The 15,588-nt window shown below is 47.4% G+C and overlaps 1 protein-coding gene across 1 annotated transcript in view; it reads left to right on the plus strand.

Moving 5' to 3' along the window:
- The window catches only part of LOC142571273 (monocarboxylate transporter 13-like), a 682,600-nt gene that overhangs the window by 647,588 nt on the left and 19,424 nt on the right, over positions 1 to 15,588 (plus strand). Inside the window, exon 11 of the mRNA XM_075679507.1 lies at positions 4,317 to 4,647. Coding sequence (XP_075535622.1) covers positions 4,317 to 4,647 — 331 coding nt within the window. The remainder of the gene's footprint in view (positions 1 to 4,316; positions 4,648 to 15,588) is intronic.

The following is a 15,588-nucleotide window of genomic DNA, read 5'->3' on the forward strand; positions in this document are numbered from 1 at the left end:
GAGTGACGCCTGTCACCAGCAAAAGATGCCGAGAGCGAGTGGGTCTATTTCAATGCATGTACAACAATATTAGGAAGGCCCACTAAGCTTCAACAAGACACTCCCTCACCATAACAGGAATTGGCCTCCCTGGTGCAGTATTCGACCACTCCCTCCAAATGACTTACTCAATTACGCAATGGCCCTAAGTACCCAGCAGCTGCGGAGCATCTGACCAAGGCGGCGGTCAGACCTGTAATGCAGCAGAGGGTGCAAAGAATCACTAGGTCCGGAAAGGACGCCAATTGAAACTGACCCTTGTGACGTTTAACAGCCGAATTCTCTCGAGTGAGGCTAGCTTAGCAGGACTCTTAGAGGAACTATCACACATTGTTTCGGATATGATCGGCCTTAGTGATATTAGAACTGGCGAGGTTTATACATTGCTGAATAACGGACATATAAGACAATAAGAGGTATAGATTAACGGTAGTACAAGTTTATGCTACAACATACAGTCACGACGATGACGCAGTAGATCAGTTTTATGCAAATGTTGAATTAGCGATGAGAAAAGTGCAAACTCACTATACTGTAATAACGGATGGCCTCAATGCAAAAGTGGGGTAAAAGTAGGCTGGTGAACAAGCAATTGGCAATACGGCGTAGATTCGAGGAACGCTAGAGGAGAGATGCTGGTACAATTCGCATACAGGAATAAGCTTCGAATAATGAAGACTTTTTTCAGGAAGTGTAGCAGCAGAAAGTGGTCGCGGAAAAGCCCTAATGGTGAAACAAGAAATGAAATTGACTTCATACTTTCTGCTCATCCCAGCATAGTGCAGGATGCAGAAGTGATAGGTAGGGTAAAGTGCAATGATCATAGAAGAGTGTGGGCTAGGATTTGCCTAAATTTGAATGTAGAAAGAGCAAAATTGGTCAAAAAGAAACAGGTAAACCTAGAGGCAGCAAGGGTAAAAGCAAACCAATTCGGGCTGGTACTTGAAAACAAATAAGCAGCTTTAGAACAGATAGATGATGATGAAATAGAGCTAATAAATGAAACCGTAACTAGGCTGGCTTCAAAGGCTGCAATTGAATTGGGAGGTAAGGCACCAAGCAACCAATAGGGAAGCTCTCTCAAGTAAAAAAGACCTAATAAAGAAACGACACAGAATGAAAGCGTCCAACTCAAGAGATAAGAGAATTTGCGGAACTGTCGAACTGATCAACAAGGTGAAAACAAGTGATTCGAGACTATAACGTGAGAAAGACTGTAGAAGCCGTAAAAAACGAACACATCCTGAAATCAGTGAGAAAGAAACTTGGCATAGGACAAACCAAGATGTATGCACTGAAAGATAAGCAGGGTAATATCATCAGCAATTTTGAAGATATTGTAAAAGATGCGGAAGAATTTTATGCTCACTTGTACAATAACCAGAGGAGTCAAGATAGCTCCGTTAAAAAAAGTAATGAACAAGATACAGAAACCCCTCCTATAACTAGCGATGAGGGCAGAGGGGTCTTGCAAAACATAAAACGAGCAAGAGTGGCAGTAGAAGATTGAATAACAGTCGATTTAATCAAAGATGGAGGAGAAACAGTGCTTTGAAAACTGGCGGCTCTTTATACGAAGTGTCCATCGACTGCAAGGGTCGTAGACAACTGGAAGAATGCAAAAAATATACTAATCCACGTAAGGGAGACGCTAAAGAACTGAAAAATTATAGGCCCATTGGCTTACTCCCGGCATTACACAAAATATTTACCAAAGTCTCCAATCTCCTATAGAATAAGGGCAATTCTGGACTTTAGCCAATCAAAGGAACAGGCTGGCTTCAGTAATGGATACTCTACAAGGGATCACATCTATGTCATCAATCACGTTATTGAGTAATTCACAGAGTACAATACGCCTCTCTATATGGCTTTCATAGATTACAAAAAGGCATTTGATTCCGTAGATATAACAGCATTCACGGAGGCATTACGTAATAAAGGAGTGCGGAACGCTTACCTAAATACCTTGGAAAACATCCACAGAGGTTCAACAGCTACCTTAATTCTACACAAGAAAAGCAGGAAGGTACCTATAAAGAAAGGTGTCAGGCAGGGATACACAATCTCTCCAATCCTATTCACTGCGTCCTTGGAAGAAGTATTCAAGCTATTAAACTGGGAAGGCCTAGGAATAAGAATCGATGGCAAATATCTCCAGCTATATGTTCCAGCTTAGGTCGTACTGTTTATATCGCGGAGTGCACTGACCTGATTATCTCGTTGCAAAGCTAATTGGTTGCCTCGCAGTAACAGTGCGTGGCAAGAGTCCATTTGCGCTCGAGCTGCACGCAACACCACCCGCCTGCGTACAAGCATGTGGTCGGGTGAAAATTTGCAGACTGTTGCACATATTTCGCTTTACACTGCATGTGCGAGCCCAGTGTGTGTCATAATTTGTGAATTATATTTTGCGAAATGGGCCGTTTTCACTACGACCACACGCGTGCGGAAAAAGGGCGCTGTTATAGCTCAAGCGTAAATCAACCTTTATTGAACAAGCCCTAAGGCCGGTATAAAGCTGCGTAACTGGTGCACGGCCTGCACAGTACTCGGCTATCACGCCGGTCAGGTGGTGTAGCGCAAGCAACTTTCCTTGAAGTGTGCTGACGTCACCGCACGCTCACGTAGTCGAGTAGACCCTTTAAGAAGATCACTTCTAAGAGTTAACGAACATATTTCTTTAAGCATTTCAGTGGTACTCCGTCAACAATTCGCCACCGACTTGGATTAGAACTGTGATTTAAAACAACGAGCTTGATTCCTGAGTATGTAATATGTCGGCATTCATGTGTGTTAGAAAAATTTATCAAAAACTCTCAAGTTACTTCTCATCGTAAAATTTTTTGGCAAGCAGTACGAACTGTTGCTTTACTGAGGATACATGTCCTTCAGAAAAATATTTTGAGGATCTATAATAAAGATTTTTTATACAAATGTAACGAGCCTTTCGATGGAGTACTAAAGTTGTTGCTTAGACAAACGCTAGAAGAAGATGTGTTAACGGTGTACTTAAGATATTCTTTACACAAAAGTAAGACGGAAGTCTTTTAACGGTGTACTTAAAATATTCTTTATTCAAAAGTAAGAACGAACTATTTTAACGGCGTACTTGAAGGATTATTTGTACAAAAGTAAGACAGAAGTCTTTTAACTGTGTACTTAAACCATTCCTTATACAAAAGTAAGAAGTTTTTCTTTTAACAATGTACTTGAAAGAGTCATTATACAAAAGAAGGAAGTCTTTTAACAATGTAGTTAAAACATTCTCTATACAAAAATAAGGACGGAGCCTTTTAACGGTGTATTTAATATATTCTTTATACGAAAGTAAGAAAGATGTATTTTTCATAATGGGAACAGCGCGAACAAGACCACGACGCAGTGAAAGGATACAGGACGAGCTTCGTTTCGTTTGAGCTGTTCCCATTATGAATGTATACCAACTCGCCCAACTTTCCACTTTAATAAAGAATAAAGTATTTGGACAGCATATCAACAAATGTTACTAGACTGTAAATGTAAATAGACAGTCAGTAAAGTAAGTAGAAAGTAGATAGAAGTTCTCAATAATGTTGATAGGCATTCTTGTAAGGGCTAGATCTGGATACGCGACGAAGAATTAAAGTTTTTTATGTCATTGTTGTCTTTTATTACTGGCCACAATTGCCTCTATCATACCCAGTTGCTTTCCTGCAATTACCAACCTGTGCGGCAAATTGTGGCTTAAAAATACTGCTCATTCCAAGTAGGAAAATTTACTGCTAAGCCAGGACCAACGTTCGAAAAGTAAGATGATAGGCCCCGCTGCTTCTCAAATTCCACTAAAATATTGAGTGTGAGCTAAAGCAGTCAACAGTCCTCCTTGCGATTCTCCGCATCCTGTCTTCGCCTTTTATATAAGATGGGAGGATATCTTCAAATAATCATGGGAGAGCGATTGATTTGCGTAAAAGTTCAGTCACCTAACTGGTAAATTCTTCCTTGCTGCTTACCATAAGAACGAGTCAATCGCGATCCATGATCTGGGTCTTATATTTTTGGTGCAGAAACACACGAAGTCCGGCAATGTATGGCTCGTGCATTATTTGAACAAATTCTCGAAATTGACAGGGAATGCGGTCATCTATATAAGCAGAGCACGTAGTTACAAACGAAAGCCTTCCTCCATTTCCCGAGCTTCCGTAGAAGTGATTTGGCATATTTTCTGGAAACAGACGCTGCGGCGATACAGTAAGACATACCATTCGATTTCGGCATGTGACTGTCTCATGCAGGCAAGTTTCTTGCTGTCAGTTGTGGGCTTCACCAACGTGGTCGGCCGCGTGGTCATCGGCGCTGCATCTGATCGGCTGGGCGCGTACCGCATGTGGCTCTTCATCTGCTGCATCATGGTGTGCGGCCTCTCCACGGTGCTCAGCGTGCTCTCCCGCACCTATGCCGAGCTGCAAGTGTACGCTGCCACATACGGCGTCGCTGGAGGTGGCTTCATCACGCTTAGCTCGGTGGTCGTGGTCGACATGGTGGGTCTGGACCGGCTCACCAATGCCTACGGGCTGTGCCTTCTCTGTCTGGGCGTCGCAGCATTAGTTGGGCCACCACTAAACGGTAAGCGCATCTTAAACAAAACACATTCTAGCACGCTCTTACACAGCAGGCAAGCACAGCGAACCGCCTAACTGAATGAAAAGGCTTCCGCTTAGCTTCGAAGGTAAATAAAATGCACGCTATGAGAGTCGGACGTCACGCATACGGTCGCATATTTGTCCCGCTCGCTGCACAGGAACACATAAGGCAACTGATCCTGGCACTGCTGAGCTAAACTGCTATGAGGTCATCACATATTTATCACTTGATATACTGCAAATGAGATATGTAAGAAACCATATATCCTGTTTGGCTCCTGCCTGCTAAACTACTGACTGTATACATGACGCTTGGTACTTTCTCAGACGGTCATTAATGTTTTTCCTTAGTATTCCTTGCTACTACAAAAGGTCAAAACGTTTTATTATGCATTCAAAATCTGGAATGTAAGTGCAAACAAGTATAAGTGCTAGATGGAGTGGTTGGAGTTATTTTTGTTGCTGGGAAATCCACTGCTGCTGCTAGAATGGTTTATTCATTCGTGCATGTGATTAGATGCAGTGGTGCCGTTGCTTATCGGCACGGTTTACCAGAAATAATACACTGATGGCGACAAGTTAGAAGAGATGTGATCGGGATTATCAAAGCGCGGGCTATGGCGACGGCTGTCCTTAGTCAATTCTATACCATTCAAAGGGCCCTGCCTGTCGATGGAGCGGGACACCATTCACAGCCGCTCTAGGACGTGATGGAGCAATTAATAATAAAAATATTATTGTTTTGTATTATTTACAGCAACAGAAATTATTGTAAATACAATCTCCTAAACCCCCAACATCCCCTTAACATATTGGTGAGGGGTGCGGGGTACGACGGCTGGAAACGGAGCTTCGCAACGAACGTCGCATCACCGTCCGCACCATGGATGAGGGTGAGCACTAGGGATCAACATCGTTGCCGCCTCCTGCGTCACCGTCGCATGCTACGTCGCTGTCACCTTCGGTTGTCGTTGCGCAAACCAAGGCTCCTGGAACATTCTGCGGGACATTTGGCGCCGACGTTGAAGAGTGGGTGGCCATGTACGAACGCGTGAGTGAAATCAACAGATAGGACCCTACCATTATGCTAGCTAACCTGTTGTTCTACCTAAGAGGCACGGCAAAGGTGTTGTACGAATACCACGAAGTGGAGCTAACCAGCTGGGACCCATGCAAAGAGAAATTGGCAGAGTTGTTTGGCAAACCAGCCGGCCGTAAAATGCCGCAAAGCAGGAACTGACCTCCCGTGTGCAATCCCCCACGGAGTCCTATGTCTCGTACATCCAGGACGTGCTGGCACTTTGTCGTAAAGCCGATCACGACATCACAGAAACTGAGAAGGTCGGGTGCGTACTTAAGAGCACTGTTGACGACGCGTTTATTCTGCCCATGTGCAAGAGCTGCTCTTCAGCTGATGCGATCAACAAAGATTGCCGACAATTCGAGAAGGCCGAAAGCCGACGCGTCTTGCAACCATTCGCCAGACTTCCCAATACTGTCGCAACGTTGACGTGTGAAGATCAACCCGCACAGCAGCATGCGTCGCCATCAGAGGACGGGGTGTGAATCGGTAGACCTGAACTGGATGCGATCGCACCCGCAGCTTTCTGTTCGCGTAGACGTGATGCTACCACATTTTCAGTTCCCCTCGTGCAAGTCATCGTTCGCCAGGAACTTGAAAACATTGGTTTAGAGTCTGGGTGCGCTGTCGCCAATCCCAGAGCTAACGAACGCTCTTCTACTATTTGCTCTTCACCCCGACGCTTCTCTCCACGTTATCGTAGCCCGACTGAGTGGAGAACTGCGGACGACCAGCCGATATGTTTCACGTGTCACCGCATTGGTCATGTCACGCGATACTGTCGCAACTCGTTGCCCTCAACACCTTCCACGCCGACCAACCTGAGCAGTTTTGATGGAAATTCCCGCAATGTTGCGCCTACCGACGAGTCTAACAGCACCGACAAATCGGCTCGGAACGCATAGTAAAGCCGCTCACCATCACCACGCGGACCCCAGACTCATTCACCGCAAACACGTCGCCCGTCTTCAAGTTCGCAGCAGCCACGTCGCCTTTCGTCCCCTTTGCGTTTTGGTCGCACTCTTTCGGAAAACTACGAAGCGCAGCCCATGGAGGTGGTGCTGCATTGCGACTACTGCAGCAAATTCTCTGTCTGTGCCCGCAAGAAGTGTAATTGATGTTAAAATAGACAGCGTACCTGTCCATGCACTCATGGACACTGGAGCCCATGTTTGTGCGATGAGTGCTAGCCTACGTAGACGTTTAAAAAAGGTCCTCACCCCAGCAGTTGCCCGAGCGCTTCATGTGGCTGACGCCGACATGCTGGTTGTTCTTGGAATGTGTACTGCGCCTTTAAGTACAGCCGGCAGCCCGAATTCTGCTCTCTTTGCTGTGATCGACAACTGCCCTCACGACGTTATCCTTGTATTGTACTTTTTATCCATTCATTCTGGTCTCATAAACTGCGTGACCGGCGTTCTTCAGTTAGAACTGCCTCAATTCGCCGATGCTCCGAGCACCACCCCACCGCACTTGTGCTCACCTCAAGATGTGAGTCTATCACCCGAGGCAGTTACTTATGTCAGTTTGACCGCCCAGCCACAGGTTCCTGACGGTGAATATGTGCTTCGCCCCATCATCGACGTGTTTTGAACCGGAACGTTGCTGTTTCACATAGGCTGATCATGGTTACTAATAACGACCTCGTTCTATCACTTCTGAATTTCAGCCTGTGCCCTCAAGTGATTCCGGCGTGCATGTTCTTGGCCAGCGTTTCTAGTGCTTCCGAATTTGATATTGAGGGTCTGAATGCCGACAGTGGTTTATTATCCCCAATTACGACTCACAGCTCTGGTTCCTTAACGGATGACTTCGTGAAAATTATTGCACCTCATCTCACCTCTGCCCAGGCCACGGACATACGTCTCCTGCTTAAAACGTGCTGTGACATCTTTGATTTCGGCGACAGGCCTTTAGGTCAAAGATTTGTTGTTCAGCACCATTTAACTACTGGAGACGCGAATCCTGTTTGTTGGCGTCCCTATGGTGTATCGCATACTGAACGTCGAGTCATTTAATCAGAAGTGGACAAAATGCTCCTCAAAGAGGTCATCGAGCCATCAGCCAGGGCTTCGCCTGTCATCCTTGTGAAAAGAAAAGATGGTACCTGGCGTTTTTGACTTCGTTATTGCCACTTAGACAAGATCGCGCGAAAAGACGGCTACCCACTACCACGCATCGATGACGCCTTAGACTGCGTGCACGGAGCTAAATACTTCTCGTACATCGATCTTCGATCCGGCTGCTGGCAGATTTCAGTTGATGAAATCGACCGTGAGAAGACGGCCTTCATTTCACAGGATGGTTTATATCAGTTCAAAGTCATGCCCTTTGAACTATGCAATGCTCCTGCGACATTTGCATGTATGATGGACTCTCTTCAGAGAGGCTACAAATGGACCACCTGTCTCTGTTACCTTGAAGACGTTATTGTCTTTTCTCCCACGTTCGACAGCCAAATTAGCCGACTCGCTGCCATTCTTGCGATCTTCCGAAAAGCTGGTCGTCAACTTAACTCCACGAAGTGTCAATTCGGGCGCCGTCAGATTACCATGTTGCGACACCTGGTTGACTGATCCGGTGTTCTACCAGACCCAGAAAAAGTTCGCGCCGTACGCAGTTTCCCTGTGCCACGTTCCGCTTCTGACGTGCACTGCTTCGTCGGACTGTGCTCATACTATCACCGTTTCATCAAAAAGTTCGCCGACGGTGCTGGGCGCTTGACAGACCTTCTCAAGAAGAACACACCATTCTCATGGGGCCCGGAGCAGGCTCACGCGTTCGCCGCTCTCTTCGGGTTTCTGACCACCCCTCCCATACTTGCCCACTTTGATCCATCTGCACCGACCGAAGTTCACACTAACGCAAGTGACCATGACATCGGCGCTGTTCTCGCCCAACAACAGAAAAGTACCGAGTGCGTGATAACTTACGCAAGCCGCCCGCTGCCACCTGCCGAGAGAAATTACTCCATCACCAAGCAGGAATGCTTGGCTTTAGTTTGGGCTGTCGCCAAGTTGCGGCCATATTTGTACAACCGTACGTTTACTATCGTTACAGACCACCACCCACTCTGCCGGCTGTCTTCCCTCTGGAACCCGACAGGACGGCTTGGTCGCTGCACTTCTCGGCTCTGGGAATTTTTATTTCTTTTTGTCATCAAATATAAGTCTCGACGTCTGCACAAGAACGCTCACTGCCTCTTTCGTCACCTCGTCGATCCCCCTGAGTTTGCTGTGCATGATCCGGTGACCTGCGTGATGGCTTTTACTGACATGACCGACATGCGCGCTGAACAACAACGCAACGAATCCTTACAGTCCATCATCGCCCGAGTGCAATCTGGCAGCACTGACGTCACATGCTGCAAGTTAGTTCTTCACGACGGTATTCTCTACCGCCGCAACATCAACCCTGACGGCCCTAAGTTGCTTCTTGTCCTTCATCGTCATGTGCGATCCGTCGTTCTTGAAAAACTTCAAGATGTACCGACGGCGGGGCACCTTGGCATTTTGCGTACATACGACCGCGTACTTCGCCGGTTCTTCTGGCCGGGTCTCTACCGCTCCGTGCGTCGTTATGTCGCAACTTTCGAATTGCGTCAGTGCCGGAAGAAACCTCCCTTGCCACCTGTCGGACGACTTCATCCAAGTGGAGTTTCCTCTGAGCTGTTCTTTCGCGTAGGCCTTGAACTGCTTGGCCCTTTTGCGACGACGACAAGAGGGAATAAGTGGATCACCGTCGCTACTGATTACGCGACACGCTACGAGATAACAAAAGCGTTGCCGACTAGTTGCGCAACAGACGTCACCTATTTTATCCTCCGCAACGTCATTCTCCACCACGGTGCACCTCGACAGTTACTTGCAGAGCGCGGCCGCTCGTTCTTGACTCGAGTTGTCGACGACCTCCTCCGCTCTTATTCCAGTGGGCACAAGCTGTCCACCGCCTACCACCCACGAATGGTCTTACGGAACTTCTCAACTGAACAATCGCAGAGATGCCATCGATGTACGTCTGCAATGATCACCGCGGTGGGCACGCCACGCTGGCCTACGTGACGTTCGCGTATAACTGATCCCGACATGACACCAGAGGATATTCACCCCTTTTATCTTTTGTATGGTCGCGACGCCACATTGCCGTTTGACATCATCCTCCCTTCTGTGCCACGTGTTGCAACTGAGCACGCTCGTGAAGTCGTCGATCGCGCTCACATGGCACGTCAAGTCGCCCGATCTCATTTATTAACATCGCAGCATATACAAAAAGCGCGTTATAGCCGGTGCCATTCCGATGTTAAGTTCGCGCCAGGTGCTTGGGTGTCGGGCTGACCTCTCCCAGAAGCTTCTCTCTCGGTACACAGGGCCTTATGAAGTGATACGTCAAGTTAACGACTTAAATTACGAGATCGTGCCGTTACAGTTTGATGCATCGTCAAGTCCGAGGCCTGTTGACGTCGCCCACGTTTTACGGCTGAAGCCATACTTCGTCCGCAATTCTTCGCCTACCATGCGCCGAGACGGTGCTTCACCACCCGGGGGTCCTGTTGCGGAAGGATGAAAGAAAGCGAGGAAGAAGAAGATCGCGAGACGCTGGCTGCTGCGTGTTCTTGGTGGTCAGCGATCTTAACTACTCTGACTCATTTTGTATATATATATATGTTGTAAATACAATCTTACATACTCCCAATATCCCCGTAACAATATTGTGCAACTTTTCAATAACTACTGATGACTGGAGTGAGAGCATCATCTCTACATGGGTCCAGCTGGAAAGTGCGCCAACCCCGGAAAACAAACTACATTTTACAGCAACTAAAAAAATGGTGATGAATAGTGCTCCATGGCATTTCCAAGGACAGCTTCAGTGGACAGGTTTTTAACATTGCTCGAGTTTTATTTAGGTGTGACTTTTATTCTTTACAACGAGCAGCCATATCTGCAACGCCGGGGAGTGTGTATACGGTCTTGTGTTGCTCCTATTTTGTGCGTCATTTTCTTGTCTGTTGTTGATAGGTCTTTAAAGCAGGTTTTTCATTGGGGACAGGTTTTAAAAGTTTTTAGGTATGTTGATGATTTTTAGTGCTTTTAAACAATAAGGGTGACTTTACATCCCCTGCTTTTATTTTAGATGCTTTTAACAACTAAGGCCAAGGGCCTGTTTTTACCTATGAACTTCCTGACGACACATGCCTGCAGTTCCTAGGTTTAAAACTGCCTTTTGAAGCTGGCCACGTCTGCTGGCCTTATCAACTGCGAGCCATGGAGAAATTGCTGCCGTACGATTCCGCACACTCTAAAATGATGAAGCGAGCAGTTGGTAGTCTATGCTTTGAATTGGCTTTGTGGAAATTGTGCGTACGCCAAATGCAGTCTAGTTTTACGAACCAAGTTGGACGCCTTTTCTCAGCTGGTTTCCCTTTCACGGTCGTCAACGCTATGGTAGAGTATCTTTTGCAAAAATTAAAGCTTGGAGCACTAAGGGCGAGAGCAGAGGTCAGGCGACCGAAGGTAAGACCAGAGGTTATTCCCTACGTACAAAATGTGTCACACAACCTTAAAAAGTTTGCTAACAGTCATGGTATTCCTCTGGTTTTTTCTGCGCCCAACAAGCTTTCGAAGCTAGGTTCTCGAGTTTGCTGTAAGAGCAGGCAGGACTGCCGTGGCAGACATGAGAACCCCTTTGTTGAGTGCTCCAAAGGGGTTGTTTATGCAATTCCCTTGCACCCCTGTGGGCAGCTCTACAATGGTCAAACCGAGCGTTGTGTGAATGACTGTTTAAGGGAACATGCGCAAAAACTAAAGAAAAAAGAGGATAAGGGCGCACATTTTGTGGCTCATGTCTTTATCTATTATTCCTTATCAAGAATAATAGAGATAGATGTGTGAGTGAGCCTTCTATCACATTACTGGATGCCGAATTTAACTTCTTTCGGAACCGCCTTTGATGTGCATGTACCGGCTTGTCTTCTGCTTGGTAGGCGCATGCGTGACAAGAGGATATGTACATGCACTATCCTTCCTTCCATTAAACAGTTGTGAGTAGCGCTTGTCTTTGTCCGTCTTTCTTGTGTCCGTGGTTTTATTCGCGCTAAGCTGCTACGTCAAATATGGACGACCAACTAGCCCAACAGTCAACTCTTTTAGAATTCACCCCACGTAAATGGCACGTCTTTCTTGAGAAGATCAGTAAGTGGTCGGGCAGTCGCTGCGAATCTTTAACGAAGCGTCAGAAGTACGAGCATAACCCTGCAAAACTTCGGACGTCTTTGACAGACTGAGGTACAGGAAAAGATGTGACAGCACGAATTTTCACCGGGTCTGGTTAAATGCCCGAAGCGTCGACGAAGTGGCCCAACACGGTAATCAGCCGATGACATAAGTGACACTTCGCTGAATTTAGTTGCAGCTCAGCCTCGCGCAAAACTTGAAGAACAGCTGATAAGCGCTGAAGGTTTGTCTCGAATGTAGATGAAATTACGAGAACGTCGTGTAGGTAGCAGAGGCATGTTGACCATTTGAACCCTTGAAGTAAAGAGTCCATGATACGTTCGAACGTTGCTGGGGCGTTGCATAGAACAAATGGCATTACTTTGAGTTGATATAGGCCATCAGGGGTGACGAACGCGGTCTTCTCTTGGCCCTTTTAATCCACAGAAATGTGCCAATAACCACACCGAAGGTGTATTGATGAAAAGTATTTGGTGCCGTGGAGACAATCGAGGGCGTTGTTAATACGATGCAAGGGGTAGACGTCTTTCTTGGTAATGCGGTTCAGATTAAGATAATCTACGCAGAAACGCCATGTGCCATTTTTCTTTTCAACAAGTACCATGGGTGACGTCCAAGGACTCGACGAAAGTTCAACCACACCTTTGGCAAGCATCTTGTTCACTTCATCTTGAATAACCTTACGCTATGAAGCAGAAATTCGATATGACCGGTGATGAATAGGACTGGCATCACCAGAATTTATGTGATGCTTAACAATTGAACTCTGGCCCAATTGGCCATTGCTGAGGTCGATGTTGTCATGGTAGAAACCTAAAGGGTGGCACAGAGCTGCTGCTTGTTCAGGCAATAAGTCCGCAGCAATCATGGGACGAACTGTAGCGTCAGGGCAAATAGAATCCTGTGAACATGGTGAAGAACCTGAGCACTCGTCAACTGAAAACGTCGTGACGTGGTTATCTCCTATAGCACACAGCGCTGCAACCGATATGCCTTGGGGTAGAACTTCCTTTCCCAGGCCAAATTTGACGACGGGGAGGTGCGTCCGGTTATCGGTGATGGTGACGACGGAGAGGGGCAGAGTGATATTGCGCATTAATAGGATATCAGGAACAGGCGTGGCGACGTAATCACCATCGGGCACAGGAAAATATGATAGAACATCGACGAAAGTCAAGGCGGCAAGCGGACGAAGGCGGTCGTACTGAAGTTGTTCGGCAGTTCGGCACGAATATGCGGGAGTAGAGGAATTTCGAGAAAAAGGGTACGGGCAGAACAGTCGATCAAAGCTAAATGCGCCGTAAGAAAGTCGAGTCCGAGGATTAGGTCATGGGGAAGATTGGTCAGCACCGTAAAAAGAACAGGAGCGTGGCGCTCGGCGATACTGATACGGGAAGTACACATTCCCGTGACGTCGACAGTGCTACCATCGGCAACGCGTACGGCTCGAGTAGTAGGAGGCGTGGAAGCCTGCCTCAGTCGACCACGGAGGCTACAACTCCTTATGGGAACCTGTGCTCCAGTATCCATGAACGCCGTCAAAGGGAACCACTGACCATCAAGTAAGCTCTGGTTCGGTGGGAGCGTCAATGGAGGATTTCTACATGACGAAGATAATGCAGCACTGCCCCCAGGAGCTGCATTGTCTAGGTTTCTGTCAGGGAGGGTCTATAATTGGCCTGCGACGAATAGCGGCCTAGCTGGGGCGACGGGGACCGACGGCGCTGAGGTGAAGACGAGTGAGCACGACGACTGTCATCCACGGATACGCCTGAGGTAGGAGTCATACGGCGAGGTGAGTAATGGCACGGGTCGGTATATGGGCGATGAGACGGGTAAAAGAAGCTCGAATACGGCGGCGTTCAGGAGGTGTGGCAGTGGCGAGCCACGTGGCCAATGCGGAGGCAACGGAAGCAAATGGGCTTGTCATCAGGAGTTCTCCACTAGGAAGGGTTGCGTTATCTGGGACGGGAATACCGATCTCTGTGAGGGGTAGGTGTCGGCACCAGTCGGGCGTCAGTTCGGGAGAGGGAGCAGGTAGCAGAAGAACTGAGGTTGGCAAATTCTTGCCGCACAACTGCCTGAATGAGAGAGATCGCTGGGGCTGGGTGATCAATGGTGGAGTCAAGTGGGCGTGGATGGAACGCCGCAGGACTTGTAGCCTCAAGCTCTCGGATAACAATACGGGTGACGCGCTCATTTAAGGGTGGTGAAGCGGTAAGCTCGATGCAAGACGACGTCACAGCCATTACAGGGAGCTGGGAGAACTGTGGAAGGACGCGGCGGCTTTTGTCGACCTTACAGCGGCGGCATTCATTGACAATGGCATTGACATTGTTGAAGACCAACAAATTGAATGCGTCGTCCGCGATTCGCTTAAGTACGGGGCCGACTTTGTCAAACTCGGCCACTTTGTCGTCGACTTTCCAGCAAAGAGCGAGCACGTCTTGTATGTACGAGACATACGATTCAGTAGAAGACTGAACTCGCGTAGCAAGCTCTTTTCCAGCAGCCAGCTACCGACCGGTGGGATTTCCAAAGAGGTCGGTGATCTCCTTCAAAGCATGCCAGCTAGAGATCTCGTCCTCGTGTGTCCGAAACCAGACACGAGGAGTTCCATCCAAGTAGAATAGGACATTCGCTAGCATAATGGTAGGATCCCAGCGGTTGTTTTGGCCAACACGCTCATACATGGTGTGTCACTCCTCAACGTGGACATTATTTTAGCCGAGAAATATGCCAGGATCGCGGTCGCTGGTAACCGTAACGTACGTGGTTGGTGGGGTCGCAGTAGCAGAAGCAGACGAGGCGTCGTCACCGGGAATCATTGCGGAAAGCAGGAAGGTGCGCCCGCTGCGGAGCTCCGTGACGAGGACGGGGAACGGCACCCTTCTACAAAAAGTGACGCGAACGAAGGAATAAGAATGGGAGACTATATACAAAGTGTATTTACAAAGTATAATGCAGCGCTAGCCAATTAAGCCGACAGCTCGAGAGCCAGAGAGCGTTCGTCGTCTTTGTCGGGGCGCCCGCGTGCATGGGCCACGAGAAACACGCAATATTCATGTACCAACATATTTACAGCAAATGCGACGAAGTAATGAACGAAAGCGCTAGCTTTCGCAAAAATAACGAGAGTCTGAGAGGACAAAACAAAGAGCTGTTAAACCGTGTGACGTCCTTGGAGCAGTATTCAAGGGGCAAGGGTACACCTGTGACACAAAATGAGAACTGTAAATTACGAGTACAGAAACTAGGAAAGCTAGTTAGTTAGCGCAGTTGATTCTCTTGTCATCGATCCTTTCCATCGTGTGTCCCTTGCGCACAATAACAATGAACAAACATAATCGTTCACTTTCTTTCCAGAAAAGCCCGAAATTAATTTTATGAACGAGCGAAAGTAAGTCAGGCTTTCCATGGATTCTCTGGGATTTTCTTCCGTCAGAAAACATGCAATCTCCATAAACGAGCACTTCACAAGGAAAAACAAGAATTTGTTGGCAGAGGCACTGAAAGGAAAAAAAAGTGAAGGAACTTTATGTTGGATGGGTTGGATGTCTGGATGTAAAGGAACTGGATGTGAGCCAAAACCCAAGAGTTATGGGTTTTC

This window comes from Dermacentor variabilis, chromosome 2 (assembly GCF_050947875.1).
Source record: "Dermacentor variabilis isolate Ectoservices chromosome 2, ASM5094787v1, whole genome shotgun sequence".
In the NCBI taxonomy this organism is placed as follows: Eukaryota; Metazoa; Arthropoda; class Arachnida; order Ixodida; family Ixodidae; genus Dermacentor; species Dermacentor variabilis.